General features: G+C 49.8%; 2 protein-coding genes across 18 annotated transcripts; one reads left to right on the forward strand and one right to left on the reverse strand.

Annotated features, from left to right (window-relative positions):
- Positions 1 to 180: 180 nt before the first annotated feature.
- On the reverse strand, positions 181 to 5,739 carry LYPD4 (LY6/PLAUR domain containing 4). The gene is made up of 6 exons (XM_058707142.1): positions 5,062 to 5,739; positions 4,601 to 4,691; positions 1,754 to 1,939; positions 1,112 to 1,556; positions 683 to 1,009; positions 181 to 445 (listed from the first exon to the last, which is right to left on the reverse strand). Exons 4-6 carry the CDS (start codon positions 1,161 to 1,163, stop codon positions 243 to 245), a joined length of 582 nt encoding a protein of 193 aa, XP_058563125.1. The 5' UTR covers positions 1,164 to 1,556; positions 1,754 to 1,939; positions 4,601 to 4,691; positions 5,062 to 5,739; the 3' UTR covers positions 181 to 242.
- On the forward strand, positions 815 to 11,489 carry DMRTC2 (DMRT like family C2). Of its 17 annotated transcripts, none has more exons than XM_058707134.1 (9): positions 815 to 938; positions 3,581 to 3,654; positions 7,183 to 7,410; positions 7,929 to 8,005; positions 8,281 to 8,464; positions 8,606 to 8,732; positions 9,502 to 9,562; positions 9,718 to 9,892; positions 10,927 to 11,489. In XM_058707134.1, the coding sequence occupies exons 2-9, from the start codon at positions 3,633 to 3,635 to the stop codon at positions 11,037 to 11,039; spliced, it is 987 nt and encodes a 328-aa protein (XP_058563117.1). In that variant the 5' UTR covers positions 815 to 938; positions 3,581 to 3,632; the 3' UTR covers positions 11,040 to 11,489. The 17 variants fall into 17 exon arrangements, with proteins under 17 accessions (XP_058563117.1, XP_058563111.1, XP_058563118.1 ...); XM_058707128.1 differs by lacking the exon at positions 3,581 to 3,654 and adding an exon at positions 7,497 to 7,654 and having other exon boundaries at positions 837 to 938; XM_058707135.1 differs by lacking the exon at positions 815 to 938 and adding an exon at positions 2,127 to 2,191.
- Positions 11,490 to 16,136: the final 4,647 nt, after the last annotated feature.

The following is a 16,136-nucleotide window of genomic DNA, read 5'->3' on the forward strand; positions in this document are numbered from 1 at the left end:
CTTCCCCGCTCTCGTCATCTCTCTCTGGCTGCTGGGCATGACATGGTCACTTTGGCAGTGATGCTCCCCACCCCCACCCATCCCCTGCTCACTTCACCGTGCACACTGCCCACCACGTGCCCCTCCCCCCCACCACACCTCCCATGTCTCCACAACCCTCATGGACCACAGGACAAAGCAGAAAGGCAACTCTGTGACTTTACTGGGTTATGGGAAGGGGTTTGTCCAGTCCAGCCAGACTGTCAGTCCCTGAAGGCAAGCAGAAGCCCTGAGAGGATGCCCCAAGCAGGACCCCGACTGGAGGGCTCGACACCAGCAATCTGGGCCTTCTCTAAGACGTTGAGGACCTCGGTCACTCTGATGCTCCCAATATGGTGAAAATCTGCTAAAAGTTTGTGATGTCCACGAGCACAGCCCATGAGGAGGAAGGTGGTATTGAGGAGCCCTGTAAGGAAGACAGAGCAGTTAGGGACACTTTCAAGATGCAAGTGCCCCACCCCTCCTTCCAGACACGCCTCACAAACCAGAACACCCGTTCTTCCACCAAAAACTTGGGTACCAGGCACCGTATTCCTTCCCCCTTGGAATTCACGTGCCTGCTCCCCACAGCCCCAACCCCCTCTCAGTCCTCCAGCCCCTCTGAGAGATGAGAAGGCACTAACACAAGTTTCTTTTCTCTCACCTGCCTGAAATTTTAAGGTGGAACTGTAGCACTGAGAGGCATCATAGGGGCAAGAATCAGTGGTGACAAAACTTGGGAGGCAGTCCTTAGAGTGTTCGCCCACACAGGTTGGGCAAACATGGGAAGAAAATGCTGTAGACCTCGGAGTGTTGGACTTGAGTTTCACAAAAGGATCCAAGCTGGTGAGGTTGTTGCAGAGATATGACCGGCAGACGCGGCTGTAGGAGGCAACGGACAGTCCAGGCGGTGAAACGAGGTAAGAGACTTGCTGGGGGTAAGAGGAGGCTGGGCTGCAGCCCTTAAAACCCACAACTCCCCTTCTGGACCCTGAGGAGCAGATTAGAGAGCTCTGATCAGTGTCGTTGGTCGCACCCAGAGTTCCCCCTCCCACCCTGCACCCCGCTCTTCTGGCTCATTCTGTCCCATCACCAGCTGTGCTGAGGTGTTCAGCCGCATGGGGCTCAGGTCCCGGGGTCTCCATCTGTGTCTCCTCAACCCACCCTCCCCACAGGAGCCCCTCTGCTCCTCTCTCCCCTGTGTCCCTTCCTTTTCTCCTCTCCCAGATTGCCCCTCTCCTCCTGGGATCTGCCCACCTCCTTCCTGCCCTCTTATCCAGCCCACACCACACCCCACTGGGTCCTGCCTCTCTCCTGCCAGGGTCTTGACATTGTTCCCAAAGATGTAATAGTGTAAATATTCAGAACTTGAGCCCAGAGCCACTTCCCTTCAGCTGTCTCGATGAATACCAGCGTCTCCTCACAGCCCTCACTCAGCTTACACACCATGCTCCTCATCAGAAGCCATTTCCAGTTATGGAGAGAAACAGCTCTGAAGAGCGAGGATGTTGCTTCGTAGCACAAAAGAGCCCCAGACCCTAAGGAGAGAATGTCCTTCCAGTCGTGTGCCACTCACGTTGCTTTCTCAGCCCCCAAACTGCCAACCAAGAACTCAGCCTCCACAGATCCTGTCCCCCCGAGGAACCCAGATATCCTGCCCTCCGTCCCCTAGTTATGTGAATCCAGCCCCCCACCCTCTGGGGGCCCCCAAAGCATCTAGCCCTGCAGGACATACGAGGCAGAGTGGAGATGGCCCCTAGGAGGCAGAGCAGATGCACAGGGCTCAAGTGCTGGGGTCCCATGATCCTGGGTCTGGGTCCCCGGATGCTAGAGGTCAATCTGGAACCAATTTCAATCCAGGTATCAATCAAGGTCAGTTCTAGTTAGCTTCTGAATCCTCTGTTCACTTGCCTCTGGGTCACTGTTTCGAGAGCAGAAAGTTGATTGTCAGTTTTTTGACATAGGCTCCCTGAGACCTTCAGGGACACAGGTCTTCCCATCTCCATAGTCTCCCCTCCAACCTGCCCCGAACCCACCACATTAGCGTTTCAAGTTATGACTCTCCCCTGCTTAGGTCTTCCCATTGGAGGCTGAGCAAAGATGCTGACTTAATCAGAGTCACTGTTACACAGGCTGCTCTCCAGCCAGAGACAGTGAGACCAGAACAGCAAAGGTGTGTACGGAAGCTCACTGAAATACCACTAAATAGATTTGGGTTTGAAAAGGATATTTATAAGTATTCAGGAGTGAGTAATAATGAACCTAGTACATATTACACACACACACACACACACACACACACACACACAAGTGCAGGTAAAACCTGGTGAAACCTAATCAGGTCTACAGTCTAGTTAAGACTGTTATACCAATGTCAATTTCACGTTTGCATCCCTCAGTTCTAGAAGATGTCCCTGTGGGGAAGTGAGAGGAAGTATTTACAGGTTTACAACTTTTGCAACTTCTTGTGAGCCAATAATCATTTCAAAATCAACTGGGTTTTTTTTTTTCAACTACAAGTCAAAATTTGGGACACAACTGAAGCAGTATTTAGAAGTAAATTTATAGTTTCAATACCTTTATCAGGAAACAGGATCGTTAAAAAATATGATCATGAGTTAACTTAAGAAGTTGTATAAGGAGCAACAAAGCATCCCCTGCTCCCCCCCCAAAAAAAAGGATAGAAATTAAGATAACGGCAGAAACCAGTGAATTAGAAAACAGCAGCAACAATAAAAATTATTGCAGGAAACTAACATTCTTTGACAAGATCCACAAGATAATTCTCCAGCAAATCTAATTAGGAGAAAAAGAGATGATGCAAATAAAATACAAAATGAAAAATAGGAAGTAACAGACAGGATGTTTTTAAAAAATAAAAGTATCATTAAGAACTCTACATTTATAAATTTGAAAACCGAGATGAAGTCGGAGTGCCTGGATGGCTCAGTCGGTAGATCACACGACTCTTGTCATTGGGATTGTGAGTTCGAGCCCCACATTGGGTAGAGAGATTACTTAAAAAATAAAATAAAATCTTTTGAACACCCAGAGGAAGTGGATTAATTTCTAAAATAATATGAAATGTCAAGATTGGCATATGAAGAGTATACACAATGCCTTAAAGCAATGAAAATGGCCAAGGATCTCTGGCAAATTGAAAAGAAAAAGAGAGTAACCCCAGTAGGAATATGGGCCAAGCATAGGAAGAGACAATTCTCAGAAGAGCAAACCAGAGAGGCTAAGAAGTACGTGAAGACACCCGAGCTTAACAATAACCAGAGAAACGCAGTCTATCAAACTGTACATCTATCAGGCTGGCAAAGAACCGGAAAGCTGGAAAAAGATTAAGTGTTGGCAGCAATGTGGGGATACAGGGACTTTTGTGTACTGCTGCTCGTGGGGTCTTTGGGAGGGGGACAGGACCTTCTTCTGGACCGTGAGGAATAAAGGAGTTGAGAGTTCTGATCGATGTTTCAGCCCCAAAGCAGCGTTGTGGGGAGGAGTCTGGCAATACTGAGTCAAATTAGGTTTACAAATACCCATTACTACTATATCCTAGGTATGACATAATAAAGAGCTCCACCTTCATCTACAAAGGAATATATACAAGGATGCAGCATTATCAGGGAGATGGTGAGTCGAGAGCACTGTGGGCATCCCTCCCTGAGACTTAGTGAACACGCAACCTGCAGGGGATGCCAACCGTGGACTATCATGCAGCAATTAAAAGAAACTGATGAGATGTACACATAATAGGTACGTGGATGGATCAAAAAAGCACAGTGCTGATTATCTTACATAATAACACAATATCGCTTGCGTAAGCTAAAACCACATGCAGAGGGGCATTGGCTGGCCCAGTTAGAAAAGGAGAGCATGCAACTCTTGATCTCGGGGTTGTGAATTCGAGCCCCACAATGGGTGTAGAAACTACATACATACACATACACACACACACTTTAAAAAACACGTGCACATAAGACACTGCACATATTGCAAGCACACACGTGAACCAAAAGATACCCAGTAGCCACCTGAAGGGAGTGCCCACAGGAGGGTTAGGGGATGAAAGTGGAGAATGATGATTACTGGAAAAACTAACGAAAACAGTGTAGGTGGTACAAAGTTCATAGGCTTTGGACTCAAAGGTAGAGCAAGGTTAGAATCTTTACCCCTGCACTGACTAGCTGTGCGATCTTGCGCAAGTTGTTGAACTCATCCATAAACTGGATTAATAATACCTCTCGTAAGGTACTGTTGAAAATTAGTAAGATTATTAACATAAAGTGCCAGGCAAGAACTAAGCTTTCCATAAATGTCCATTCCCCGGTCTTTCCCTGTCTCTCCACTGTCTAAAGGAACAAGGCCAACCTCACTAGCTGGCATTCAAGCCCCCCGCACCCCCACATTCCCCACCCCAGACTGGCCCCAAACAATCTTTGCAACTTTGTCTAGTACGGCTCCCCTGCACAGCAGTCCAGCTAGAGGTCACATCAGCAACCCTTTTCTGTCCAGAATGCCTGGCACACAGGCTCTGTAACACAGGAGTCTGTGGCAAACAAAGGGACTAAGACTCAACAGAAAAGATGGGACACAGGAAGGGGCAATGAAGGCTGATGAAGGAGCACACACAGGGGTTGGGCCAATCAGAAAAGATGGCACACACCAGCCTGGAATGCAAAACGACAGGACCCAAAAATCTGAGCACAGGTGGAGACACACTCAAAAAAGAGTGGAATGAAATCCTCAGGGAAAAAGGATGGAGAGGATAGAGAGGTAGTCAGAGGAGATACTATCCCTACAAAAGAGAAACCATGCAGAGGAGGAAGGGTAAACTGATGGACTGGAACCGTGCAAGGGAGTCAAGAGGTGCAGCAGAGAAAGCACAAGAGGAGAGGCAGGAAAATGAGGCCTGGGGCACAAAGATGTGGTTCTGGGGGCGGGGGGGGGTGGTGAGGGGGTGGGGGGGAAGGAGACAGGGCGGGATGCGCAGGGAGAAGGGGACAAAACAGAGAGTGGGAGGGAAATTGTGAGACACACCGAGAAGGCAGGTGATGATTACAGAGTGGAGTCCAGATGAAACTGATGAATTCTGGTGAAATCAGGGAGCGAGATGCACATGGGGGGTGGGGGGTGGTGGAGAGGGTGTCTATGTCTATGAAGACATAGAAAAACTACAGTAGGCGTCTCAGAAAGAAAGCAAAGGATGGGCGGGGGAGGTGGGGGTGGGGAACTGAGCCAGGCTATTTGGAAATTAAGAACGTGGAGGATGGGGGCCCGAAAATCAGCAGGACAGACAGGCAGAGAGAAACTCCAAGAGAATGGGGAAAGTAGGAGTTAGGAAAATCAACACCGAAACGGACGGTAAGAGAGACACAGAAAGGGGTGGGATAAGGGAAGGAAGCGGGAAAATGACAGGAGGGGGAACACATAAAAAAGAGAAGGGTAGATCGGGAGTTGGGGCACAGGGAGAAAAGTGAAAGAAACACGAGCGTCCACACAGAGAAGAGGAAACGCCCTGTCGAAGCCAGGAACGCCAAAAGGAAGGCCGCACTGTGCAGCCTAGAGGGCGAGACTGCGCAAGCGCAGGCAGGTCCCAGTCAACGCCTGGGAATGGGACCCAGATAGCCGTTTCTTAGGGGGCAGGGCCAGCCTCATCCTGGGAGCAGTACTTGACGCCCCATTGGGCCCCTCTCCGGAAAGGGGAATAACAATCCGGGAGGGCAAGCCACAAGGGGCGGGGGAATTGGGGGGGATGGGGGTGTGCCGAGACTCAACTCGACGCGCTATTGGCTGGCCTCACAGTCTGGCGCGGGGAGAAGAGGCCTGGAGGTAAGGGGCGGGCCGTCAGTGCAGGATCTTGAAGCGCACTGGTCGCTTGCCTCGGTGGCGTGAGGCGACGCTTGACGCTCATTGGTCCTTGTGAGAAGGGGCGGGAAAACCGGCGCGAGCGCAGCCGTTCCTCACGCCGCTTCCTCACCGCGTCCTTTCGTGTCCTCCTGACTGAGTCCGACTTTGCTCGCTCGCTCGCTCGCTCGAGGCTGTGGTAACCGCGGGGCGAGGACGCGAACACGACCCCGCCCCTCCCTGCCCCTTCTCCGCCCTGTCTCTGGCGCTGGGCCCCCTCCCCCGCCTCCCCCTCGCGCTCCTCGCTCCCCTCTCCTCCCCTCCCCCACCTCACGGGGCCCCTCGGCGCGCTCCCCGTGCCCTGCCCTCTTCCTGGGACCCTGGAGCGAGGACAGGCCGAAGGCCCAGCTTCTGAAAGGGGGTGCACGCGGGCAGCAGGCGCTCGAGGCGGTGGTGCATGCGGGGAGGTGGGCTGGGGCGGGGGGGGGGGGGGGGGGCGGTCCATGAGATCCGGTTGCTGGGAACGGTCAAAGGCGCCCCAAGCGCCCGGGCAGCGATCGCAGGGTTCGCGTTCGACTTTGGACGCCTGTGGGTGCAAGAGGGGACTCCGTGCCGGGAGGAGGGGGCCTGCGACCGAGATCAGGGCCTGGCACCTGGAAGGGGCTCAGTAAACGTTTGTGGAGTGGATGACAATCATTCCTGAAAGCGGGGGGGGGGGGGGGGGGGGCGCGAGGAATCTCTAAGAAGAAAGTAATCGCGGGGTGGGGGTGGGATCAAGAGAGTGTTCTGATGTAAAAGGGGGGCAAGGCGAAAGTTGCCTCGCAGGACATACGCGAGACTGAGAATTGAACGGGGAGCACAAACATTTGCAGGAACTGGATAAATGCACGAGGGAAGGATGATAGTTGCGAAGATGATGGCAGGAAACATCATCGGATCGGGGCAGTGGGGGGAAGGGGGTATAGAATCCCTGGGGGTGGGGGGGAGAGAAGGGGCCGTGAATGAGAATGAACGTGGGACTTGGGCGCAGGGAAAGCACAGGCGAGCAGCATAGAGTACCGTTTGCGTTGAAGGAATATGTAAGAAGGGAGTGAGAAGAGGGGCTCCTGGCAAGACAGTGAGCCTTCTGGGAAGGAGGATGCTCGAGGAAGGCAGTGGGTGAAGAAGGGAGAAAGCCAGGGAGGAAGCAAGGTGAAAGCTGAGTCCACAGACGGGTAGCAATGGAAACCCCTTCAGGTGTGGCCTCCCAGGGGCAGGAGGGCTGGTGGGGAGAGGGCCCATGTGGCCACCCTGACCTTCCATTCCTGCCTCTAGATCCATGGAAGCCAAGGAAGTGCCTGCTGCCCACCACTGCGCCGCAGACTCTGCCACTGGGGATGAGCTCAGAGCCCTCCCGGGCACAGAGCTTATCCCCAGGAGAGCTGTCAGTCGCTCTCCAACCTGCGCCCGCTGCCGAAACCACGGCGTCACTGCGCACCTCAAGGGCCACAAGCGCCTGTGCCTCTTTCAGACTTGCGAGTGTCACAAATGTGTCCTCATCTTGTAAGTATGAAGGAGATCCAGGGAAGGGAAGATGATGGGCCTCATCTAAAGGGAGGCTAACTTTTGACTCGCACCCCCCATTTTAGGGAGCGCCGAAGGGTCATGGCTGCCCAGGTGGCCTTGCGTAGGCAACAGGAGGCACAGCTAAAGAGGCACCTGGCTCAGGGACTCATGAGGAGAGGGGCGGCCCCTCCTAAAGCTCCTAGCCGTGCCAAGAAGGGAGCCACTCGACCAGGGGTCCCCTGTGAGTGTCTGGCCAGGGATGGGACAGGGTTTGGGGTGGAAAACAGTCCCAGACCTGCCATTGGATTAGTGTGTGACCTTGGGCAAAGCGTTTCTACTCTCTGGGCCTCAGTCTCTCCAACTTTAAAATGTGATCATTGGGAGTATGTAGTGAGATCTGTGGATAGAAAAGTGTCACAGAGAGGGTCATGGGGAGATAAAAACTCAATTTGCAGTTGGAGTGGGATGGGGGTCAGGAAAAAGGGCTCATCAAAACTCCCTCTGGTCCTTTATAGCTGGAAAGGAGAACATAGCACCCCAGCCTCAGACGCCCCATGGGGCAGTCCCACTGGCACTGACACCCCCTGGGAAGGTAAGGAGAACCTGGGCCGTGGGGGGAGTGACTCCTACACTAGCCCCTGCCCAGGCCCTTTCCTCTGTGCCCTCAACACTTGGGTTCTAGATTTAGCCCTGACTTGTAATATCAACTCTGGGCAAATCACTTCTCTTCTGTGGGCAAAAAATGAGAGAGTGGGATTTTACAGCCCTCCAAGTCTAAAGTTTTGAGGTCCTGCCCCCATCCTAGAACATACTCATTCTTTCCCCAGGCTTGTACCTGAATCCAACCTGTGCTCTCTGCCCTTGCAGGATAACTCCCAGGGGCCTCTGCTGCTCAGCCGTCCCCCAGAAGCCTTGCCTTTGTCCTGGACTCCAATGCCCCCAGGCCCTTGGGCTCCTGGACACTGGCTTCCTCCAGGCCTTTCCATGCCACCCCCAGTGGTGTACCGTTTGCTATGCCAAGAACCTACTGTCCCTCTGCATCCCTTTTCTGGTAAGACGAATTCAACATTCAACAGATGTTTAAATGCCATTGTACCACTGTATCAGAAAGAGAAGAGGACAGGGTAGGAAGGAAGCTAGAAGCCATGACCTTTAACCCCTGTACCCTCCTGCATTCTCTTACTCTCATTAGACTTTGACCCTGGCACTTCCCTCCGGCTGCCCACTCATGGACCCCGCCCACCCTGCCCAGGATCTTGCCCGATACTGATGGCTCCTCTTTCCAGAGAATCCCAAGGGCCCTCTGCCTTGCCCCGCACGTGAGTAGGGAGGGAAGAACACGCATTTATCATATGCTTGACCCTGTTCTGGACATCACAGCAGATGATATGGAAGATAAGGTCTTAGACCTTGTGAAGAGGAGCTCTCCTAGCTCTGCCATTGCCTTACTATGAACCTTTGTACAAGTATCTTTACTCTCCCTGAACCTGGTTTTCTATCAGGAAGTCGGAGACACAATTATTTTCTTTGTGGGTTGTCATGAGCATTAGTGATAATGTATGGAATGCACCTAGCACAAGCCCTGGCCTTGGACAAATAGGAGCTATTAAGTCCTTTTAAACAGATAAGATGGAGTCGAATTGCCCGCTGAAATGGGTGGGGCATGATGGTGAGAGCCTCAGAGGCCTAAGATAGAGGCCAGAGACCATTAGGGAAGGCTTCTTCAAGGGGTCCCAACCTGTTCCTCAAATTCCATGGGGATTGGGGAGGGAAACTAGACTCTGGTAGGGCAGGAACAGTCATCCCAGTCCCTCCCAATGTTTGGTATGTTTTTAAAAACTGACATCAATGATTTCCCATAATTGGCACAGTAGTGCTGGAGGAAAGAAGCTGGCAGATATTTTCATTTCATAGAAAACAAAGCAGGCCAAGCCAGGGGAAAGGACTTGCCCAAGTCCACAAAGCCTAATGACCCAGCAGGCACTCAGACTCCCAGATCAGCATATGGCAAAATCCTGCCCTTTCTCCCATGTGTACATGTCTGTCCATGTGTTTAATCCCCTTGGCATCTTCTCTTCTTCTTTCTAGATGCTCGACTCTGATACTCCAGCCCTGTGGCACCCCAGACCCTCTTCTGCTGCAGCCACAGGTCCTGGGACCAAAGTGGGATCCAGGACCCTGGGAGGAAGTTGAGCCAGGGGAAGGGAACATAGGGGATAGTGAAGTAACCAGGGGCTGAGAGAGCACTTGGAGGGTGGGCAGAAGTGGGGGTTCCCAGTCTGTTTCTCTCCCTTTCTTTTGCAGGTGCCTGCAGCCTCTCGCCTAGCCTGGACCTCTGCCCCCTCAGAGCGGCAGCTGCAGCGGGAGGCAGCTGAGGCTCTTGTGGGTCTGAAAGATTCTTCCCAGGCTCCCCGCCTGACCTCTTCTGTTCCTCCCAGCCCTGCCTGGATCTCCCTGCTCCACCCCTGTGGCCCACCAGGTAACCTGTTCCCTGAGAGGAGACGATGGGATAGAGATATTGGGAAATGGAGGTACCAGAATTAAGTAGGGACTAACCAAGGAGATCAGGGGGGTCAGCAGGTTGAACATCTTCAGACTCAGGCCCCAAGCTTCTCAACCTAGCTCCTGGAATTGCAGTTGAGAGTTGTTCAGTGGATTAGTTTTATTAGTTTCGTGCTCAAAAGCAAATGTCCAGTGCCCTGATGTCAAGGAAAATGAGGCCCTGAGAGAGGCAGGGACTTGCCCAAGGGCATGCGGCAAGACAGTGGCAGACTCCAGCCCAAGGCTCGCTCTCTAGACCTATGCTGCCTGCTGTTGTCTCGAGAGGGCTGAAGAAGTAACAAGGGTCTGGCCTGGAAGGAGATCTGATCACTGCCTTCAAGGAGCTTCCGTTTTACTTGGGGAAACTGGATGCCTTCACAAAGCTCAGTGACAGAGCAGATGGCTCAGTTGGTAGAGCGTCCGACTCTTGATCTCGGGGTCATGAGTTCAAGCCCCATGTTGGGTATAGAGATCACTTAAATAAGTAAAACTTAAAATCAGTGACAAACCTGGAAAGAACTAGAAAAATCTTGAGGAATGAGACTTACGGGGACAGAGAGGGAAGGCTGAAGATCTTCCTGTCCAAAATGTTGAATTAGGCATGGGTACGAGTGAGGAAACCTGCTTAGAAGAACTGCTGGAATGAAGGAGATGAAGCTGGAGAGACTTCTGATCATGGAGGTGTGGCATGCCAGGCTTAGGCATCTAGAGCAGCCACTGTGCATGAAGGGGAGCCAGGGTATGTTTCTGAGCTAGGCAGGGACATATTTAGATACCCTGAGCTTTGAAAGACAAGTCTGGTGGCTTGATGGAGGGATTGAGAGACGAGGTGGGAAAATCGGGGAGGAGGAAGTGTTTGCTATGAGCCAGGTGAACAAGGATGAGGCCTGGATTGGATGGGATAGAAAGAGGGGATTGCTGGGAAAGGAAATGGATGTGACTTAGTCCCACCCGCTTCCTTCTTGCTTATAGCTCCTGCTGGAGGAAGAGGATTCCAGCCTGTTGGCCCCTCTCTCCGCCCCAGCCCAGCCCCCTCCATAGCTCTGCATATTGGGCATCTGGGCTCCATCTCCCTCCTAAGCTAGAAGCCCAGAGGTTGAGACCTCACTTGAGCAAGGGGCAAGAGCCTGCAGTCACTGCATATTTGGTATTTTGCCTCTGGATTTATGCATGGAATATAATATAGTGCAAGCTTCCGGCTTTTTTTTTTTTTTTTAAGCTTTATTGTGCTTTGTTAGCTTTTGGTTCCTTTTGTAGTGTGGGTATTTCCTTGACTGAAAGTGGATATCCTCTTACCCACTTGGGTCCGGGAACCTTTTTAAATACCCAACAAAGTGAGAGTTATGCAATTTAAGCTAACAAGTATCTAAATAGGTTTTTGCATGAGTTCATGTTCCAGAACATTTGACATGTGATTCTGTACGTACTTGTGCACTTATGTCTGTCTCCATGCGTGCAAAAACAGGAGGGTATTTTCATTTTGTGTCTACGTTTGGGTGAGTAACCGAAAAATAAACCTTTGTTGTTTTAAGCCACTGAGACTTAGGGAGTGTTTGTTGCCAAAGCCTAACCTAGTCTATTCTCATTGACATAAAGGACTTGTTCAGTTCACTTTTCAAATTGAAAATAGTTACCCAGTAACTACCATAAATAAATACAAACTTGGATTTCTTATTATGGCTCGATAAGACAGATTGGTAGAGGGAGATGGGAGATTCAGTGACTCAACAATTAAGTGTCTGCCCTGTGCCGGGCATAGACACTTTCCAGCTGTCCAGAGGGCTAAAAATTGAAATGCATACAAGGCCAAGCCCATCATTTAAATGAGTAAAGAGGGGTGCTTGGGTGGCTCAGTAAGTTAAGTGTCCAACTTCAGCTCAGGTCATGATCCATGGTTTGTGAGTTCAAGCCTCGCATCAGGCTCTGTGCTGACAGCTCAGAGCCTGGAGCCTGCTTCGGATTCTGTGTCTCCCTCTCCCTGCCCCTCCCCGGCTCATGCTGCTTTTCTCTCTCAAAAGAAATTTTTTTTTTAAATTTAAGTGAGTACAGAAAGCTAGATGAGCCCTAGAAAACAGAATACATGCCATACCAGAGAGGGCAGCCTCCTTTGGGCCTTAGTGGATTGTTGCCAGGCAGGAATGTGACTATTGCCACAATTTCTGATTCCTTAAGAGAAGCTGGAAAACTGAATTTCTATATAAAACATATTAATTTTCAAGTGTTGGCTCAGTTTTCTTCTTTAAATTCTAGGTGAGCTGAACAAAACATATCTTCAGGCCAGTTTTGGCCAAATGGAAGACCTATAATGCTAACATAATGTAGCATTTTTTAAATGGGGAAACTGAGGCCAATGAGAATAGGAAGAATCAAGTTAGCCTTTTTCAAGGGCTTTATCTGAACTAGGGAGATTCATGTGTCTACATTTTGAAGGACCTATGAAAGGTAAGAGAACATTATTACCATTTATTAAGTACCCCACTGTATGTGATTCACATACATGCTCACAGCAACTCTGTAAGCCATGCATGATTACTCCCATTTTACAAATAAAGAACACGTTTATTTTTTATTTATGTTTTTAAAGTTTATTTTGAGAGAGAGAAATAGAGCATGAGCAGGGGAGAGGCAGAGAGAGAGAGAGAGGGAGACAGAGAATCCCAAGCAGGCTCAGTGATGTCAGCACACAGTCTGATGCAGGGCTTGAACTCACAAACTATGAGATCATGACCTGAGCCGAAATCAAGAGTTGGACGCTTAACCAACTGAGCTACCCAGGTGCCCCAAGAACAAGTTTAAAGAGAGAAAGTAACTTGCCCAACTATTTTAGGGAAAATTTCTAGGCAAATAAAGGAAAAAGTTTCCTTCTCCTTGCCAAGCCCTAAATCAATTAGGTAATTTTTATAAAACAGAGTGAAAGATTCAGGACTCCAGCAGACAGGCATGAGCCCAAGGGTTTTTCAGAAAGTCTTTGATTTTTCTATTCAAGGTATCCTTAGATAATAAGCAGGTCGTACCTGCATGTTTCTTTGTCCGCTGCTGTCAAGTCCTTCTCCTCGAACCATTCCGCACATGAAGACCTCTTGAGCTATTCCAAAGATATGAACACCTGGAGATCCCCATCCCCATTTCCACTCGTAGAAGCAGCAGACAGAAAGCGCAAGGGACAGGCCTGATCACTGATTCTTTTTCCTGAGGCCACTTACACTCCTCTTTTTATCCAAGATGATTGCTGGTGATGGCATTCAGTCACTGCTTGTTCTTTTGTGTCTGGAGCCTTGAAAAGATGGGCTGCTTCTACTGCCTAACATTACAGGGTAACAAATCTGCAACACTTCTCAGGACTCAACACAAGATAATCAAAGGAGGAAAGCCTGCTTCACACTTTCCTTCCCTGCCCTTGTTATAACTTAGATATATGATTGCTCCTTAATAGACCTGCCTAAGCCTTGCTGGGCCCTGCTCTCTCAAGTGACAGATGACCAAGCCCACATAGTCGCGGAGAAGGGAAGCGTTGCAACAGGAAAGATGCCTGAGACCCTGCTACTCAGGGCTGACCAAAGGTCCCAGTACACCAAGGTCACACAGCTGGGAAGAGTAAATGAGAAAGTACAATGTGGGGTTAAGGGATGACATGAGAAGGTGGGGAAAGAGAGGACTGGGCGAAGGAGCTAGGGGCAGGCCACTCTTCCCTGGCCCTTCTTATTTCTCTGCAGTCCACCTCCCCTCCCAGCCAGATCCTTAGGGCTTTTCACGCCATTGGCTAGGCCTACTTTGTCTATCACATCGTCAGGGCTTCCCCATTGGTGCCTGAGGGAGAGGGTGGAGACTCTGCAGGAGCGAGCCCTGGGGAAAAGGGCAGATTTCAGAATTGTCCCTGCTCCTCTCTGTCACTGCCTCTTTGGGTGCAGCCGTCTTCATCTGCTGTGGTTGTAGGGAGCCAGTGGGTTCCTGGCCTGTGAGCAGCCCTTAGAGATTAGAGTCAGTGGGCTGTGAGCACTGTTCCATGTGCCGCCACTTCCCCACTTCCCATGGCAAGGCGAGGAAAGGTGCCACCCAGGTCCAATAGGGTAATGCATAATTCATCCCCCTTCTAAGCGCCTTTTGTGTACCACCCTGACATTCTGCAGAAATAACCAATGAGGTTCCAAATCTGAGGCGCCATCCCTCTGTCCAAACAAGATTGCCCCATCCCACCAGTCACCCACATATTACTTCAGAAGTTCATTTCACATTCTGCCTTTTGAGAATCGATGCTCCTCCCTTCACTTCAGCCCTACGTGAACCTGGTCCACACGTGACCACAGTCCTTGTTCAGTGTAGAACCGACATCTTATCACCCACCCCATCCAGTTTCTACTCAGACCCTCATTACCTGGTCCATGCAGGCCTCATTCTGCTCCCCCAGCCCCTTGTGTAGCTGGCTCTGCAGCCCCCAACATATGTTCTCAGAAACACAATCCTATAACCCATACCCTGCCTGGGCCCTAATGACATCCTGAGCTCTCCCCAAAAGCAAGATTCCTCCTTTTCATCGGACTTAATGTCTCTTATAAACAGATCAGGCTAAGTTCCCTACATTCCTTTTTTTTTTTTTTTTTTTTTTTTTTTTTAATTTATTTTTGGGACAGAGAGAGACAGAGCATGAACGGGGGAGGGGCAGAGAGAGAGGGAGACACAGAATCGGAAACAGGCTCCAGGCTCCGAGCCATCAGCCCAGAGCCTGACGCGGGGCTCGAACTCACGGACCGCGAGATCGTGACCTGGCTGAAGTCGGACGCTTAACCGACTGCGCCACCCAGGCGCCCCTAAGTTCCCTACATTCCTACATCCACAGACCTGATCACCCTGAGCTGCGTCTGGCTTTGTGCCTCTATGTCTCCCCCTCTTAGTACTCTCAGGGAGCAGTACTTATTCTCAGGAACTCTCAGGGAGTTCCTCTCTGGGAACTCAGAATAAATAACTAAATACATTCTGTCTGATTCCTTACGATTTTTTTTTTCCTACAAAGTTGATAAACTCTAATGTTGCCTCTCCCCTCACCACAATATGAACAACTTCCTGTCCTCAAACCAATTTTTTTTAAGAGAGTTTTTTTAGAGCAGTTTTACGTTCACAGCAAAATTGAGCAGACTGTAAGTGTTCCTGTGGTCTCCCTGCCCCCGTACAAGCACAGCCTCCCCCACTATCACCATCCCACACCAGAGTGGTACATTTGTTAAAACTGAGGAGCCTACATTGACATGTCAGTATCACCCAAGGTGCATAGTTTACATTATGGTTTGTTCTTGGTATTGTACACTTTACGGGTTTGGACAAATGTATAATGACCCGTATCCACCATTATAGTATCAAACAATTGTTTCACTGCCCCAAAATTTCTCTGTACTCCACCTATCCTTATTCCCATCATCCTTATCCCCATCGACCCCTGGCAAACAATGATCTTTTTACTGTTTCCATAATTTTGCTTTTTTCCCCCAGAATGTTGTATAGTTGGAATCATACAGTTTGCCTTTTCAGATTGCCTTCTTTCACTTAGTAATATGAATCCAAGTTTGCTCCATGCCTTTGCATGGCCTGATAGTTCCTTTCTTTTTAGCACTGAATGGCATTCTATTGTCCGAATGCACCACAACTTTGAATCATTTTTAAATTTTCTGTCTATAGAGTTATTGAAAGAGGTTAAGCAGTCACCTGTTATGGATTCAAATCCAGTTTGGGCTTTACATTTACATGAGCTTGGCCAAACTACTTGATGCTCTAAAATCCAGTTGCCTACCAACCACCTTACAGAGTTGTTAAGGTTATAAACCTGTAAAAATTAACACCAAGGACACAGTACTGAGAAACCATGTTATGTAAAATCATAGACTGTCAGAAAGTTTGCTCTTTGAAATCATAGCAATAGTGAGAAGGGGACATTTCACTCTTGCCTGGGGGATCACTTTGACACAGAGACGTAGCCATGATTTTCACCCAGGTGCAGGGCTTCAGAGGAGGGATTTCTGGAGATAACATTGCACATTTATCTTAACCCTATAATTTCCAAACAAACAGGACCCTGTGTCTGCTTCTCAGCCAAGGTATGATGTTGACTCCATTACATAGGACCTGCTTTGCCTTGAGTCCCTCAAACCTCTGCTTAATATAAATTTTACCTACAGTGCTTCTGGAAAGCTTTT

The sequence above is a fragment of the Neofelis nebulosa genome, chromosome 17 (assembly GCF_028018385.1).
Source record: "Neofelis nebulosa isolate mNeoNeb1 chromosome 17, mNeoNeb1.pri, whole genome shotgun sequence".
Taxonomy (NCBI): Eukaryota; Metazoa; Chordata; class Mammalia; order Carnivora; family Felidae; genus Neofelis; species Neofelis nebulosa.

Excerpts from the sequence above, each read along its gene's own strand:
- LYPD4 (XM_058707142.1), bottom strand. The coding sequence starts at position 1,163 with ATGGAGACCCCGGGACCTGAGCCCCATGCGGCTGAACACCTCAGCACA. Across the intron at positions 1,010-1,111 it reads TGAACACCTCAGCACAGCTG|GGTCCAGAAGGGGAGTTGTG; the intron begins GTGATGGGACAG and ends TCTGCTCCTCAG. Across the intron at positions 446-682 it reads CACCTTAAAATTTCAGGCAG|GGCTCCTCAATACCACCTTC; the intron begins GTGAGAGAAAAG and ends TCTTCCTTACAG.
- DMRTC2 (XM_058707123.1), top strand. The coding sequence starts at position 3,758 with ATGAGATGTACACATAATAG. Across the intron at positions 7,655-7,928 it reads CACTCGACCAGGGGTCCCCT|CTGGAAAGGAGAACATAGCA; the intron begins GTGAGTGTCTGG and ends GGTCCTTTATAG. Across the intron at positions 8,733-9,501 it reads CCCTCTGCCTTGCCCCGCAC|ATGCTCGACTCTGATACTCC; the intron begins GTGAGTAGGGAG and ends TCTTCTTTCTAG.